Source organism: Phoenix dactylifera, chromosome 4 (genome assembly GCF_009389715.1).
Source record: "Phoenix dactylifera cultivar Barhee BC4 chromosome 4, palm_55x_up_171113_PBpolish2nd_filt_p, whole genome shotgun sequence".
Classification (NCBI taxonomy): domain Eukaryota; kingdom Viridiplantae; phylum Streptophyta; class Magnoliopsida; order Arecales; family Arecaceae; genus Phoenix; species Phoenix dactylifera.
In genome coordinates, this window is record NC_052395.1 from 29598175 (window position 1) to 29615191 (window position 17017).

The 17017-nt window shown below is 39.4% G+C and overlaps 1 protein-coding gene across 1 annotated transcript; it reads left to right on the forward strand.

Annotated features, from left to right (window-relative positions):
- Positions 1 to 7591: 7591 nt before the first annotated feature.
- Positions 7592 to 16813, forward strand: LOC103707189 (SH3 domain-containing protein 3). The gene is given in 12 exon segments (XM_039126062.1): positions 7592 to 7870; positions 8715 to 8837; positions 9691 to 9729; positions 9731 to 9760; positions 9878 to 10054; positions 13427 to 13528; positions 13668 to 13865; positions 13960 to 14022; positions 14105 to 14191; positions 14275 to 14320; positions 14323 to 14348; positions 16299 to 16813. Coding segments are annotated over 12 exon segments (1071 nt in total). The 5' UTR covers positions 7592 to 7810; the 3' UTR covers positions 16419 to 16813.
- Positions 16814 to 17017: the final 204 nt, after the last annotated feature.

Sequence of the window (17017 nt, forward strand, 5' to 3'; positions counted from 1 at the left end):
GGTTAAACCCGACCCACGCCCACCTGCCCGACGTCTGACCCACGCTTTGTGAAGCGTGGGCTGGGAATTCGCTGACGCTTATAAGCGTCGGTGAAGACAAAAAAAACCGCCGGGATTTATTCCTTCTTTGTAGTGATATAACAGAAGAGGAAGCATGCCATTCGGGCGTCTCATGAGATCTAAGGCTCACTAAGCCCCCCGTATCCATGCTCAGACCTAATCCTGACCCGTACATTTATGATTCAAGCATAGATCAAAAGACCCCTATAATTTTGGGATTTGGATTTGGGTCTTTTGAAATTTTGCTTGAGGGAACTAATTTGGCGGTGGATGTTGAGTAATGATAGCTCATCATCATATAGACGAAGGACTCTTATTGCTTACGTGTAGGTTCATATCATATTTAGAGCCGTGAGCTGCATTTAAATTTTGATATTTTTTTTGTCGAAGCTCGGGCCATGAGCAGCCCCAATTACACTATTATCGCCTCGGTATCTAAAAAGGTGAAACCCATATCCCGAGGTTTGTGGCTGAGTATACCTGAGTATAGGCGACAGAGATCAGCCACACTTCCTCTTCTGATGGATCTTTGATAGCTCGGGATACCCGATGTTCCCTTTCTACTCAGGCAACCCCTCAGATAGTATTCTTCACCCGGGAGCCTCCATCCGCGAGTTTCCTTAAAGTCAACTTCGATGGGTCTGTTTTGGATGGAGGCACGAGGAGATGTGCGAGTTTTGTCATACGAGATTCATACTCCATGGTGGTGGCAGCGGGCGGTTGCCAATTATTTGACACTTTGGTTCCTGGAGTAAAGTTGAGGGCTGCCTGGGCGGACTTTTGATATGTGAGGCGATTGCTATAAGCCAGTTCGGTCATCTTGGAGGACAACTTGGCCACAGTGATTAGTTGGATCCAGGAAAGTCCGAGGGTTATGAGCTTGGACCACCCTTTCAGGCCAAGCATATATTTAAAAAGGCCAATGAGGTTGCCGATTGGATGGCTGCTTATGTGGCTAATCATTCAGAGAGTACCTTGTAGTCAGAAGAGGGGGAGCTGCCTTGGACACTCCGTGAGTTTGTATTTTCTGATTTTATTGAGTGTATTCGTACACGCATTGTATGATGAACCCGTCAAAGCCAAAAAAAAAAAAAAAAACTCTTATGATGCTTATATACATTTGGGCCCATCCATCTAAACATGAAAACTTTTAGATAGGATCTTAACATGATATCATAACCCACCAATCCTTTCTGCTTACTGAAACCTCTATGCTCTCACTTACTAATCCATGTGTCATGCCGCATTTCGAGTTTCATTTCTCGAGCTCTATATGTGAAAGGAGATGTAGAGGAATAATAGTCCCACGTCAGAGAGATTAAGAACTCTTGTGGTGTTTATTACTCTTAGGCCATCCGTCTAAATGTTTGGATTTTTAGATAGGATCTTAATAATGGATAAGAAAGAAATTTCAATCTACTCAACTCAAATCATTCACAAAATTGAAAAAGGTGACAAATTAAAAATAATTTAGGTGGGAAGGAAGGTAAAAATCTTTTTACTTTCATATAATCAATATATAGAGAACATATGGCATAATACCGCTATTTGTACTAGTAAAGTCTATTACAAAATTTGGATCCGATTTCTTTTCTAGTTAAGACCATTTTTTCAAAAATATTATTAAAAATTTAAATTTGGGCAAAAGCTATATCTCAACTTTTAGAGCAACTTCGCCTTCTGTCATGCTAAATTCCTCACATATTAAGAGATACAACTCAATCAAAATTACAAAAAATAGCAAATTTTGTTTTGACGGGATGTTTGGAAGTCTAAAAATAATCTCGAAATGGGATTGTCGGAGACTACAGACCTACTAGTGAGTCACTATGTCATAGATATCAAAAAATTATTTTATTTTTTTTAAAATGCACCAAAAATGAATGCCCTTTGTCAAAGTTGGTCCCTCATAAACTTTTGATGCTTCACTCGGCCTTGGATGTAGCAGATCTTGTTCAAAACCCTATCCAAACCTGCCTAAAAAAGGCCAAGCTGGTCCACGATATGTCTAGTGATCTCTCATGGATCCCCAACTCAATCATATACATATATATCTCCAGTACCTTACTTGAAATTAGACCTTATCGATACTTGACAATTTAACCAATATTTAATGTATATATTAAGCTAATATATACTAATACCTCCCATGTTTCTTATAAAAATGTTTATATGAGGATATATCATTCATGAAAAATTTTGAGGACATGAAGGGGATTAGGCTTCCTAAGTAATGGTACTTGATCGAGACTTGAACCTCATTCCACTCCATACTCAATCCAACCCGAACTAACACTCAACCTAATTTGGATTTGAATGTTACTGACTAGCTGGTTCCTACCCTATCCGATACGAACCTCACCAACCCAATACTTGTTGGGTAGGGTGGGTTCAAATGTAGACTAAACCCACTAATTAATTAAGTTCAGGTTAGATGATGCCGAACATGACATGACAGCACCCTTACGTGACCCTTGAGTTGAGAATTGTTAAGCAAAATACTAATATATAGAACCTCTTAAACTTTAGGGTAGATAGATCCTATCAAAAAGAAAAAGAATTCAATCTCTTAACCTGACCTAAATATCGATTAGATTGGATTGGACCAATCCCCATTCCAGCCATTTCTATTTGCAGCCCTAGGTGGGCATATGAAAAAAAAAGTAATATAAAATAATAAACCATGCATCAAAATACAAATTAAGATTCTCCATTTTTAGAAAGGATAAGAAAAAGAAAAGAACAAGAAGAATGAGAAAAAAACACGCCATTACAAAAAAAAGAAAAAAAGAAAAGAAACATGCAAATATTATAGTTTATGTAATTCATAAGAATAAATAATTGACCACCTACCAACCGTTTGCTGCTAATTGAATACCATTATGATTTCCCAAAAAAATAAGAAGACTTCTATAGCCATCTAGCATGCTCCATTATCAGTTATATATGTTTATTTAGACTAATTTGTTCTGTCATAGACCACTATCCTTGGGATTGGCCGGAAAGTGCACCATCCTTGGAGCGAGCTATATGTACCGCAAGATGAATAGAGCTGCAGACTGGGTTGTCTTCTTTATAGCCGACCATTCTAGTGAGATGCTATGGACGATTGGTGTGGCCTTGCCCATCTATTTCAGAATATTTTATATGCTCTAGACATGCGTAATTCACCTGTCCTAGCAAAAAAAAAAACAAAACAAAAAACAAAACTTTGCATAACTAGACATAGACACCTACAAACATTCATGCATATAAATATTCACCCTTACTGGTGGTCTTCGTGACTGGATGCTCCATATCCCCAAAGGGCAACTTGGCACCTCGCTGTTGGAGTGGTTATTTCCCTCAGAAATATTATTTTATTTTCATTTCATACGAGTGACAAATATATCTATGAAAAATACCACTCTTTTTGAAGTTCAGGTTGCTATCTTTCACGCGAAAAAAAAGATGGGTCTTTTTTTCACCATGTATAGCATTAGATCACACTTTGCAGAGATCTCAAAGCATTCTAAACTCTTCGTTCATCCATATGTACAACTCTTGCACAGACTAATGGTGCATTTGCACTAAGGAAGGTGAATCCTTCTTTCTTTCGCATGAAAGATGCATCCCTCTTCTTGCGCCGCTGACATGTTTAAGATTCATGGTTTGTCCAACCTCATGCACCAACTCAATGCTACACCAAGCTAATAATATGCTACCACATGGATTTTTGACCACCTCAAGTGCATCCTCTGAGCACAATCATCTCCACAAAACTCATCCAACACGTACCCTCAGCGATGCCCCTTGACCTTGTTGGACCCCCTTCCCCTCTCCTCCTCCCCCATCACCTTCGCCACCTGCAGCAGCTACTCGACGACATAGGCCTCCATGCACAACCAGACTTCTTTGGCATGAGCTGCGCATTACCGAATTGGTCACTATCCAGCAGTCATGCGATCATTAGCACCCCACATCGCATGCTTTCGAATGACGAGTTCCGCCTGCAGTGGCCCATGAATGCCCTCATCGTTGTGTGCCCTAAAATCTTAATTTGCATAGCCCAACCCCTCTGGTGCCTCGTCCGTTGCCAACACCCAGAGAAACTACTGCCCTTGCCTCTCCAGCGGCAACGCCTCTTCGGCTGGCAGCAGCTGGTTCTACAATTCAAATGATATGTACACCACCGACTCTAGTGACGGTTGGTCTAGCCACGCCCGGCAACTAGCTGTCGCAATAACAATGTCTTTGTCCTTCATGCTGCGGTCTGTAGGAGGCTTCAGGGCGACGATAAAGTGCAGGGGGGGCTACCGCAAAGATGGCAGGCTGAAGAATCTAGCCTAGGCATCGAGCAAGGGCTTCTCGAGGGTGTCGGTGGTGTTTCAAAGGGTTGCAAAGATTTGGTAGCGGATGAAAATAGTGGAGAGCTGGTCGTGGAAGGCGGTGGAGAGCATGGATCTCTCCAATGTCGCTTGTGAGAATAGGCCCCTAAAGGGCTAAAGTCGGGAGGGCCATCTGACTTCAGCCCATGGCCCATTAGAAAAAACACAACAGAGGATCATGATCCTCTACTCGAGCATTATGGGGCTGGAGACGTCGCTGTAGCTCTGCGGTACCTCTGCGGCCGCCTGAACAACTGCTAATCCTACTTAACCGCTGCGGGAGTCATGACGGTGAATGAGCTACGATCCCCTTCGGAAGTCCTATATAAACTCCTCATCCCTCTGAGAGCTTCGCCACCCCGGCCGAGCGCTGTCCGAAGCTTTCTTCTTCGTGAGCCTATATCCTTTGCTCTGAGATCTGTTTGAGCGCAGCTGCCTCTAGCCTGCTGGTTGAGCAGCATGCAACCAAGACCCTCCATCTCTGTCGTCGCCGCCGCCGTGAGGATCATTAACTGCATCGGTAAGCTCTCACATACTCTTGTTCTTGCGATCAAAATTAACCTCTATTTTGAACCAATCCGAGGATGATCTCGATTCTTCCCCACCGGCCACCATTGCGGCTGCCGACCGCCACTCCCGGTTGGGTGGCCGTTGACTAGATGTCAACCTCTGGCCACCCAGGCCTAGCCACTGCCGGGCCTCCCTCCCTCTTCCCTCTCTTCCTTCTTTTCCTTCTTTTCCTTCCTCCTCCTTGCTCATCGGGATGAAGAACCCCCTTTTTTGGGTCTTGTTGGGCCCAATTCATTCACTTTGGGCCGCGTTAGGTCCAGATCATTCATTATGGGCCACATCCAATTTGGGCCCTATTCATCCCTTATGGGCTGCGTCCAATTTGGACTCTGTTCTTCCATTGTGGGCTGCATCCAATTTGGACCCTATTCATCCATTGTGGGCCGCATCCAATTTGGACCTTATTCATCCATTGTGGGCCGCATCCGATTTGAGCCCTATTCATCCATTGTGGGCTGCATCGAATTTGGGCCCTATTCATCCCATCATGGGCATGTTCATCCATTGTGGGCCCTATTGGGCCGTGTCCATTGTGGGTCAAGTTTGAGCCCTATTCAACTTGTTGGGCCGTATCCATTGTGAGCCGAGTTCAGGCCCTATTCACCATGTTGGGCCGTGTCCATTGTGGGTCAAGTTTATACCCTATTCACCATATTGGGTCGTATTCCTTGGGCCTTGCTAGGCCCTGTTCATCTATTGTGAGCTGAGTCCATTCTTTCTCCCTCTACTTGACTCGTGGATCAGGCTAATTCTCTCTTTTCCTATTATGGTCAAACCGGACTGGATAGGCCAAGCCTCCGATTGGATCTAACCAAGTGGATTAGGCCATAAACTAAGTGAATCAAGCCCAAAAGCTCAACTAGCCTTAGATCATGTATCTCTTTCTCTCTCTAAGCAAGCCTACATTCTGACTAGATCTAGGCCTTTCTCCTAATGGTCGATCCAAGCCACTTGGACTGAGCCCAAGACCAGGATTAGACCAAATTCAGATCCGAGCTAAGATTCTCTCTCCTCCCTTTCTCTCTCTAGACATGCTTGGGGATCCTAATGTAAGTCATGTTTTTTTTGTTGCTCGAATCTAAGTTGACCCAATTTAGAGACCCCGAACCGCCCCAGTATAGTTGATCAACCATTACTTCAGTCCAACTAGATTTGACCACTTTTAATCTTTACTTGACCCGTTGAATCCTTCTAGCTTGGACCGACTTGAGCAGTCGAGCACTGTCACCTGACCAACCTAATCTGGAAGCATGAGATTGTAGTATTTAATTTTGACTTCTGAAATTATGTTAAAAATTAATAATATTTTAATGATATTAAATAGGTATACCTGACCAATTTGCCTGAAGTGGGATTTAAAGCGAAAAGAAGTAAGTAATCTAATGCTTCAAAGCGCATTTTTCAAATTATTCGGATAAATTAATTATTAGTTGATTAAATTCTGATATATGTTTTGTATTTAGTTAAACAGATCGAGCATGTTAATAATTATTTTAAAATTATGTCATATGTTATGAAATCTGAAAAATATGACCGGGCAAATTATGAAAAAGCTTTTTTGTATATATGTATGTATTCTTAGCATGGCTATGATTTGGCTCCGCCAATAGAGATTATTCGTTGGCCCTGTCGATTTGTAATTTGTAAGGAATCGGTTTCGACACTAACCACCAGTGATTAGAATAGTGGTATTTGGACATCATTGCCACCGATGGTTAACAATAGTGGTTTTTGGTACTTTGTGCGACCCATATCACTAGGTTACGTGGCTATAGCCTATTGATGTTGGGATTCTGGTATTAGAGTTTTTATGAAAATGTTTAGTAAATTTCAAAAGAAAATATGTTATTTGTGATTTATTTTTCAGTCATGATTTTATGTTTAAATAAAATATCTTGGTATGCTTTACTCTACTATAGAGTATTATGTTGCTTAAGCTAGTGTAGCTCATTATAATATTTTTTACTTTTCATATCCAGAGCATGATTCGAATGGAATTGAGAAGTGCACTAGATTTTGAAGATTTTATTTAATTATTGCTTTTTAGTTAGATTAGCTAGCTTATTTGATTTATGTTAGCATACGATACTTTAAAACTTTTATAAGAACCATTTAAATAAATTAATGATTAAATAATTTTAAAATTATTCATTACTTTAATATAATCTGCTGTCTTGTATGTCTGCATGGTATGCGTTGCAGATATGCGGCGTCTACCGTACTTCGGGTCTGAGTGCTCGTCCTCAATTAGGTTCTGTTGGATGGGGTGGCAGAGTGCTCAACTGAATCCGTTTCTCTTTTTTTTTTCTTTTTTTTTTCGTCCTTGTCCTTAAAGCCGGTAGGGCTGCTATATCGATGTGCATAGGATAGCGGCTTGGCAGGGTGTTGTTCTTATGAGAAATTATCCCCTGTATGCACTATATGGTCATGCATGCAACCAATCCTTTCTATGGGCGCGCACCGAGGATACGATGGATGGTCCATAGAAAGGAGCGGCTGTGTGATTGGCTCCGTGCAAGGCCACGTGGTGCATAAAGTTTCATGGAATAATTTCTCTATTCGCACCCCATTATAACTCGTCCTTTCGCTCTCGCGACCTTTTTTATCATGCCCTTTCCAAGAAAGGTGATAGACGGAAAGAAAGAGCCACCGTGAGCTGGCAGCCTTGCGTCTCTCGCCTAGATTTATAGGTTTCAGAGGGGAGGAGGCGTCACAAAGAGAAAAGAGAGATTTAAAAGCTCGCAGTATCAGAAGTGGGAAGTATTAGAGGATTCTTTGTTGCTTGGTTTGGATTTGGGTTCTCGATTTGGGGAATGGAGGCGCTGAGGAAACAGGCGAGCAAGCTCAAAGAGCAAGTCGCCAAGCAGCAGCAGGTAAGATCGACACCTAATCTTTCTTTTCCCAGATCCTACCTGGTTCGTTTTGCGAATGATTCACGGATCCAATTCATTTTGGGTAATGATGCGCCCAATATGGTGATGATTTATGAGAGAGAAAGGAGGAAAAGAACTACTTTTTTGTCTGATCTTTAGTTATCTTTTTTCTTTTTAAGGTTTTTTTTTGGAAAAATAATGAGGGAAAGGGATCTGGATTCGTGTGAAGTTCAATTGGAAAAAGGAAGGATCTCCTGCTGTTTGATTTTGGTGACTGCAAATGGTTTCAAGTTAGGTTTTTTATTTATTTAACCTAACATATGAGTTTCGAGCTGGTATTATCAAGAAAGAATTTTTTTCCTTTTTTATCTTGTTTTCTTTGTAAAGTTATCAACTTTTTGGCTTTATATTGATTTAACTCATTAAGAATTATACAAATTTACTGAGTAGTGAGAGAACTGCATTGCTGATGTAAATGCCACTGGGGTTTGATATCCACGAGATGATGACGTGTAACAATGTCACAGTCACAGATTTCTAAGATAATAAGCACCAAATTGGTGCTTGGACTTCAACAAGTCCTTAACTCGGGATATGATAGGCCTACAATACCTATCACTTTCCATCACGAGCTTATGCAACAAGTGAATTCTGAGCTGTAATACTTTCTGACTTTTGAAGTTATATCTCAACAAATTGTTCTGAGATTACTATTTATGAAAGCACAAGTTTTTTCAGATTTCATGATTGTTATTGATGCTTCAAAGTTTTTTTCAGTTAGCTGTTTAATCTGCTAAAGAAATCAACAGACTTTAACTGAGATATTTCTTTAAATTTATTTCAGGCGGTGATAAAGCAGTTCAGTGGAACTGGTTATGAGAGTTCAGGCGCAATGGTTATAGATGAAGCCGAATTGCAGAGACATCAACAACTAGAAAAGTTATATAGGTCTACTCGTTCTGGGAGGGTAAGAAAGAATGTGACCATGCAGTGTTGCTTCTTCATAACTTCCTTTTTTCCCCCTGAAAATCTGATATCTGCTGCATTATTAGCTTTTCAGCAAATTCTGCTCAATTCAACTCATATTATTATAATGGTGTCATATTATCTTATACCACAATCTCCAATAAGTTTAATCTAGGGGCATGGCATCCTCATACCATACAATGTATACGTTAGACCCACAAGTACACTATTTATATGTGCATGCATCCTTCTTTGTTATACATTATATGGATGTCTGTGTGCATGCGTGAACATGCTTGTATATACATGTATATGCACATACCTATTATGTATGTAGATGCATATATATTAGAAGATGGAAAGAGTTAGAAGAAAGGGGACAAACTTGCAAAGACAGTTGAAGAGTTGGTAAGAGAGAATGCCTACAAATGTGTGAGATTTTGATGTTCGATTCCTTCCTTTTTCATGCTGAAATCAGGTTGCATTTAAGGACCTTAGCAGGCTGGCCGGTGTCAACATAGATATCTTGACTTATTTATATCCTTTTCATTTTATTAGTTCAACATGAGGAATGCAATTTCTGCATACAGTGCAGGAGGTTTGCATGCAGCTCCTCTAAAGTCCCAAATACCTTACTCTACTTTTCTTTTATGCACATCATTTGTGGTTCTAACCATGTTCCATGTGGTAACTTTGAAAAGTTTACTTAGCCAAATTCCACCAATAAATTTCTTGCATAGCGAGCATGATCATACCAAACTTTCTATGTTTTGTCAGCATTTTCTTATGGTTATACCCAATAAAAGATGTGACCCAGAAAACTTGTTGGATTTAATGATCCTTTTTGGCATCAGGATTTTCAAAAAGACATTATCCGAGCAGCTGAAGGCCTTTGCAACTATTGGATATAAACACATTGAAATAGTAAAAGTTTCTAATTTTATCTCTCATACTATCTTTGTGCTAGTCTTTGCAGTTTATCAAGTAACTAATTTGTTTTCATCATAAGTATTGATAAGATACAGTGTTCACTTAGCTGAGATATATATATATATTTTTTGCTGAAAAGGGACAAAGTTGTCAGAGGACTGTTATAAATATGGAGGTGAGAACAAAGCTAGTGATGCAATTCTAGCCAAAGCAGCATCTTTGTATGGTGGTGCACTTATAAATATCGAGAAAGAGCATGAAGATTTTAATAAGCTCTTGACTTCACAGGTTACTGTCTTCAGATATTTGTTCTATTCTAAAAATAGTTTGATTTTTCTATAAAGGTATAGAAAATATATAGTCTAATCAGTTACATGGTTTTGAGAATTTTTTGCTACTTATACTATGATGATTCAGTTCTGAATTATTAACGCTAACAAACTGTGCATGTACATATTGCTCAGTACTACATGTATAATATTTTATTATATGATGATGTTGTCATTGTTAATTTCATTCTTCAATTGACCACTAAATGTTCCCTTCTTTGGGTTAATGAAATGATATCTGCTTGAAGTATGCCTTACAGTGAAGTGTTAGCTAAGGTTGCAAGGGGGAACAGTTTCCTAATATTTTAGACATAATCAGCTTTATGGTTTAAGGTCTTCCCAGTTTATGTGGAAAAAGGTCAAAGTTGCATAGGGGATCTTGCAGCTCTCCTGTCTTCCTACTTAACTGCTAGAAGAATTCCACCCTTTTTCCTGCTGCAATCTCTTAATGTATCTGTTGGGTTGTTTCACCTGAATTTTAGTTCCCAAAATGATAAGGGCACCTAATAATAAGATGATATATTCCATTTCTTTTGCCATTTATCAAACTAGTTTTTTGCATTCTATATTGGGATTTGGGAGATTTGGATACTTATAGTTATATAGACATGCTTCAGCTTAAATTTGAATGTTGGACTATATTTGATGTTAATAGAGCTTGCATCTTTAATTGCTAGATTTGTTGGTACTCTTATCATGAGATGAGTGCTGTGATAATGAAAGTTCTGTACGTAGATTGGATTATAGAATTTACAGTCTACAAATGGTTGAGTGTTATTTTTAATTGGTGAATTCATTCACCATTGTAGTGTCTGTGACAGTCCCAATTTATGTCATTGTAAACTCACAAAAAATTTGGGAAGGTACATAGGCTATGGTATATTTATGAGTGGACTCTATCAAAACCATTGTAGTGTCTATGAGGGTCCCAATTTATGTCATTGTAAAGTCACAAAAAATTTGGGAAGGCACATAGGCTATTGTATATTAGGAGTGGACTCTATCAAACCTTCTTTGGTCTGACAAGCTACAGAAGTCACAATCCTAGGCTCTTGTTCATCGAAATGGAGTCAGATAATGAACTTGAGAGGAAAAGATGAGCAGAGTTTACAGCTAACCATCAATCTGGAGTCACCCTTTGAACAATTGTTGTGAATTTGCTGACCAAGGCAACCTTAGGCAACAGAGGGGCTTAAAACGAAAGTGAGGAGGTTGGTTGGTGGATAGGGACCAGGGAGGCATGCCTTTATTTGTTTTAGGTTAAACTTCATGTTACTAAAGAGCAATATCTGGTATAGAGATCTGCAGTCATCTTTAATGCTCAAGTTATAATATCTATATGCTTTATGTTTTGATGCCATAAATGTACACCATATAGCATATAGTAGATCAAGTTGCAAGCTTGGCCCATGCTATGGAAGGAAGAAGTACAAGACATGTACAGCCAAAACAAAAGGAGTTCAAAATAAGGACAGGAGAACAATCTACCACATGGAAAAACACCTGGAGTAACCTTTTATAGTTTGTGAATAAGGCACACCACAATCAGTGTTGCTTCTACACAAAATTAAGTATTGCCTGAAGAGAGACCTGGTAGTCTCAAGAATATCAGAAAGTCATGCATTTGACGCACTAGCCACTGGTGTCTGAGAGGAGTAGCGCATTACTTTGTGAAAAGGGGGAAAAGAAACCTTGAACATCAAAAAGGAAGTTATTTATCGCCACAATAAAATTAAAAAATATATAATAGCTTAGAGTTTGAGTAAGCCATTGGCACAAAGCAAAAATGTAACTTTTGCATGCTTGAGACTTATAAGATAAAGCCAAAAGTAATGACTGAAGTACTAACAAAAATAACGACATCTGTATTTGCTTTTATTCAGAATATTCCAAATATTTGAATGGATCAAACTAAAGTGCTTATGTGACTGTTGCTAGTATCATTTGGGCTACTTACTGGGTAAGTGGACAACAACTACCTAGAGTCAAAATAGCAGCACATTTCAAAAATATTCAGTCTATCTAAGCTACATTTCCAATAAATTAAAAGGGGAACTAGATTAAGAAGAGGAAGGAGAAGAGGAAGTAAAATTGCCCTGGATATTAGGTGAATTGGATATTAGTGAACCATGCAGCAGAAGCCTCCTCGTTCATGGACTATCCTACTTAGACTCTAGTTTGACGGTCTTGTTTTTGGCAAGAATAACAATCACATGAGATTATATGTTGATGATCTGCCAAGTTAGACAATCAAAGAAGGGGTTCATAAGCAAGCGTGAAACATGAAAAGCGTAAGGAATAGAGACAGTTAGACAAATCAAACCATGGAATGCCCTGATGTGTAACAGATTAGAAAGAATCATGAACAGTAGGAATCTCCAACCATCCAAGATGTTCTGTAAGTAACATGCGGTAGATGATGAAACAGCAAATGATCCATTGCATAGCAAAAGTAATATGATGGATTTTTCTTCTTTTTTTTTTCCAATGGAATAGGCTAAGACTAGTTACTACACAGGGATGTCAGCCCAGGCCCATATATTGCTAAACTATGGCCATGGCTTGGGGTGCTGGCTTTGGTCCATGCTGAGCCAGTACCAGCACCTGGCACAGGTTGGCATGGCACCTACTAAATTCGTTTTATTAGTTTTTAATAAAAAAAAGTATTTTTAAAACTTTCTTGCTTGCACAGTGAGAACGTGCTCACTATGTGGATTCAGGATTTGAATGCATCAAGAACAGACATAAGCATTTTCGTTAGCAATTACAAATGCTAGAAGGTCCGGGGCAGACAACTTCTGATAGCCTTTTCATCATTGCTGAACAGAAACTTCTATATTGCACTTACCTTAGGCTTTGGAATAGCAAGGTTATATGAGCTGACTCTTTCATGCATGACCTGATTGAATTTTGACTTTTGCTAGATAGCCTCATGTGGCCTGTGAACTAGTAAGTTTTTTTTTTCACCGCCCGTTCACCATCTTCCTTTCTAGTCATACAACTACAATAATCAATTAAGACTGCAACGCTTGCAGTTTGATGTATTTTGCAATAGGTTATCTTTCCATGCTCAAGGCCCTGTAAACCTAGACATTATCTGAGGCGAAAAGATTTATCATGGCGCTCTTGAAACAAGTTCTCATTTTGGGAGTATTTAAGCATATGCCTTATTCTTAACATCTTGTTTGAAAATTATCTCTCAATGATACCATAGACATTTAGATTTGCACATCAAAATTTAGTCTCATAAAGCTTTCGTTCATATTTGTGAACCATTTTGGAGTTATCTTCTGAAGTTTGACTTATCCTACTTATCATTTGATTATTTTAGATTATGGAACCATTAAGAGCAATGGCCATTGGTGGTCCCTTGGAAGATGCTCGAAATCTTGCTCAACGTTATAGTCGGATGAGACATGATGCTGAGAGCCTGGTAAGAACTTGTTGGGTCAACCATAGATTGGGAGCAAATTGTTTCTTTTTCATTGCTCAAGGCATTGTTGTTTGATATCTCATACCAAATTTCAGCCTCATACTTTTATAGTTTCAATTGACCACAAAAATGTGAACAGGCAGCAGAAATTTCGAGAAGGCAATTTCGAGTGAGAGAAACTCCCTTTTTGGAGAATACTTCAAAGCTGCAATCATCCGAAGCTAAAATGCAGGAACTCAAAGCAAACATGGCTGTGCTAGGAAAGGAAGCAGCTGCTGCACTAGCTGCTGTTGAATCACAACAGCAAAGGTTGACTTTTCAGCGCCTAGTTGCCATGGTATGATTATATGTAGCTCTTAAAATGAGTCTCTTTTCTTTAGTTGGATCAAACACCGACATTGATCTATGTTTGATCATACCTTTTATTGAAGGCCGAGGCAGAAAAATCATTTCATTTAAGAGTTGCTGCCATACTTGATGATGCTGAAGCTGAGGTAGCTTCCTTTGCGCCTTTATAAATTAAAATGTCCAGATGATGGAAATTTTAACATCTTTTCCCCCCTGAAATTTATATAGATGGTCTTGGAGAAACAACAAAAGGAATCTGCACCTCCTTCTCTGTCTCACAATCGCTCTGAGAAAGCCTTATACTTTCTTGCTGAGGTAAGTCAAACACTACAAAAGGAACAATAAGGATTCCTGACTGTCTAAAGGATGAATCTGTAAGTTTTCCCTTGTTTTGGCAGGCAGTGTATAACTTTAATGCTGCTTCTGAGAAGGAACTAAGCTTAGTAGTGGTGACTATGTTGTGGTCCGACAGGTAGTTTATTTGTTTTTTTTTTAATATCTATGCTTGTTCTAAATCATTCTTTTTAATTAAAACATTTTTCCATCGATATTGGAACTGAGGGGAAACTTGTTAAAATGTCTTACAAACTTTTGTTAGATCATCACTCATTTGTCGTGGTAATATTTTGAATGCCAACTATCTTAAATTAATCAGGGAAGATATACATCAATCAGTTAGTGTCGGTTTCCTCACTGAAATTTGCTGAATTCCTTCATAAATTAGAAGATGCCTTTGAGTAACGGGTCACAGTCCAAGCATCTGACCAAGCACCAGGAAGCCCTTAAGCACCCAGGTGCATGCCTCTATGCCAATGTAGGTATTCAGTTACTCACCAAGCCTAGGACCATTGGGAGTGATGTTGCCTAATGGTCAAGCTGCCACAGCACTTAACCGGACTGCTGAGAGCCTAAGTTGTTGCCTTAGATGACACTGACAGATGTAGATTAGACCTGAGCATTGACCAGGCCAGTCCAAAGCTTAATATGAAAGGGCTTTACTTGCTGGCCTGAGCTTGTCCTGTCTCGGCTCTGGATCTACAGTCTTCAGCCTGACCCCAGCTAGGTTATTAAAGTCTAGGCTTAGGACTAACCCAGGGCATGGGTCAGGTCCCTGTCTATGGTTGATTTTTAGAGATAAGGAGGAAATAGGTGACGATGATGATCATGAGTATCCAAGGAGAAAAGAGAGGCAGAGAGGAATGGCTACAAAGACAAAGAACCTGTGGCATTAGGAGGGGGAAAGGGTGTTTTTTTTGGAGGGTGGGGGCGGTGAAGGGGGAGGGGAGGGTGGTGGCAGCATGGACAAGAATCATCACATGAGTTGAAGTTGGAGAAATGGGGCTTGGGAGGGAGGAGGTGGTAGAGGTTTTGATGGCAGGTGGGGGTTTCTGATGGAGGCATGGGAATTGGGGAGACAGCCAAAGACAGGGATGTGGATTTCTTCATGATACGAGAGTATTTGAGATTAGATGAGAGAATGAAGTCTTTAAAATAGTTTATAGGTATTTTGTATATTATAGGTATAAATTTGATAGTATAATATTATTCATTTGTTGTTGCTAGTTAGATTGGCCCATTTTAATTTTGGCCACCTGGGCTAGAAACCCCTGCTGAAGCCCCCACAAAATTGAGCCAGCTGAGCCAAGCCAGACCTGATTTGCTCAGGTTTAATGTACATGTAATCCAGAAGTACTCAATATTTTGGGGGATGGTGTCGTCATGAATTATTTCTATTTCAATGGTGGCAAGGCAATTTAAAGCGGAAGGCATTCCTCGACTCGACCATGTCTTGTGTCCGGCTGAAGTAAGGTAAAGGTGGGGAAATTGGAAATGAGGAAATACTTTACATTTGCTCCAGATTTATGCTTCTAATGCATTATTTCATTTTTTTTCTAAAAAGAATAAGGTGACATTTATGGATCCTTGAAACTACATTTATTATGGATCTTATGTTAGAGCCCCAATAAAAACTACCAATAGAAACTACATGAATTTTAGGGTGTTAAACATATTTTATAGAAACTCCAACCACATCAAAGTCCGAAGACGCTAATGTTTGAATTTCAGGCTTATAAGATCTTCATATTAGAAATTCCTTCCATCTTCTTCATGCCCTCTAGTCAGTTAAAAAATCTCATACCAGCTCTTACAGGCTATTCTTGTATAATATATAAATACCTGATACATGCTATTCTTGTTTAGTGCAAAACATTCCTTAGTATTCTTAATTTGCTTTTTCATGACTTCAAAAAACAATACCTAGCTTTCTTGGGAGAGAGAACAAATCCTTCTGAGTGCTTGGTAGAATAAATTTGGTTATTATAGTATAATGTCTACTTGATTGAAATGATTGTGTCGAATGAGAAGTTATATGTCACTATATTTTGTTTATGCTTTTAGTGGTTTTGCTTTGTCAACTCAGGTCGCTCCATCTGGCTGGTCCGAAGGAGAATGCAGAGGCAAGGCAGGGTGGTTTCCATCGGACTATGTGGAGAAACGTCAGAACATCCCCCCTAACAAAATCTTTACCCGAGCGTACTAGTTTTCCTAAGCTGCCGTGGCTACCTTCAGTTGGTTGATTTTGAGAAGCTGAAGTTTGAAGCACCACAAATTTATCGGCAGAGATGGGCTATAGGTGAGACTGGGAGCTTCACTTTTTTCTGTAACATATATAACATCCCAAGCATTACAGGACTGTTTCATTCTTTGCTGGGAACCAAACATGACCGGCATGGCAAATTGCTGTAATCTATGTGTTGTGATTTCCTAATTAATGTGTTCCGTTTTCTTCTCTGGTGAGCATTAGCAGTAGCAAATCTTGAGGAATACTGAAAGAAGCTATAGGGAAATTTATGTAGGAACTTCCAAACATAACTCGGGTTCCCTAGGCTAAAGTTGTATAGCCCATGTACTTGGGCAATTTTCCTTTCATTTGAACTAATATCCAAATGGGCTATGTTCTATTTTTGGGGAATTACGCACTCATTATGTTGAGACTAATATGTGCTTTGCTCATATTCTCTCCAAGATATTCTAAGATCATGGTTTATCCGTTATGTATGATTCGCAAAGAAAACACCGATAATGGCGAGCATTGTTTTCCCAGGATTAGTACAGGTCATTGTGAAACAATGATCCAGT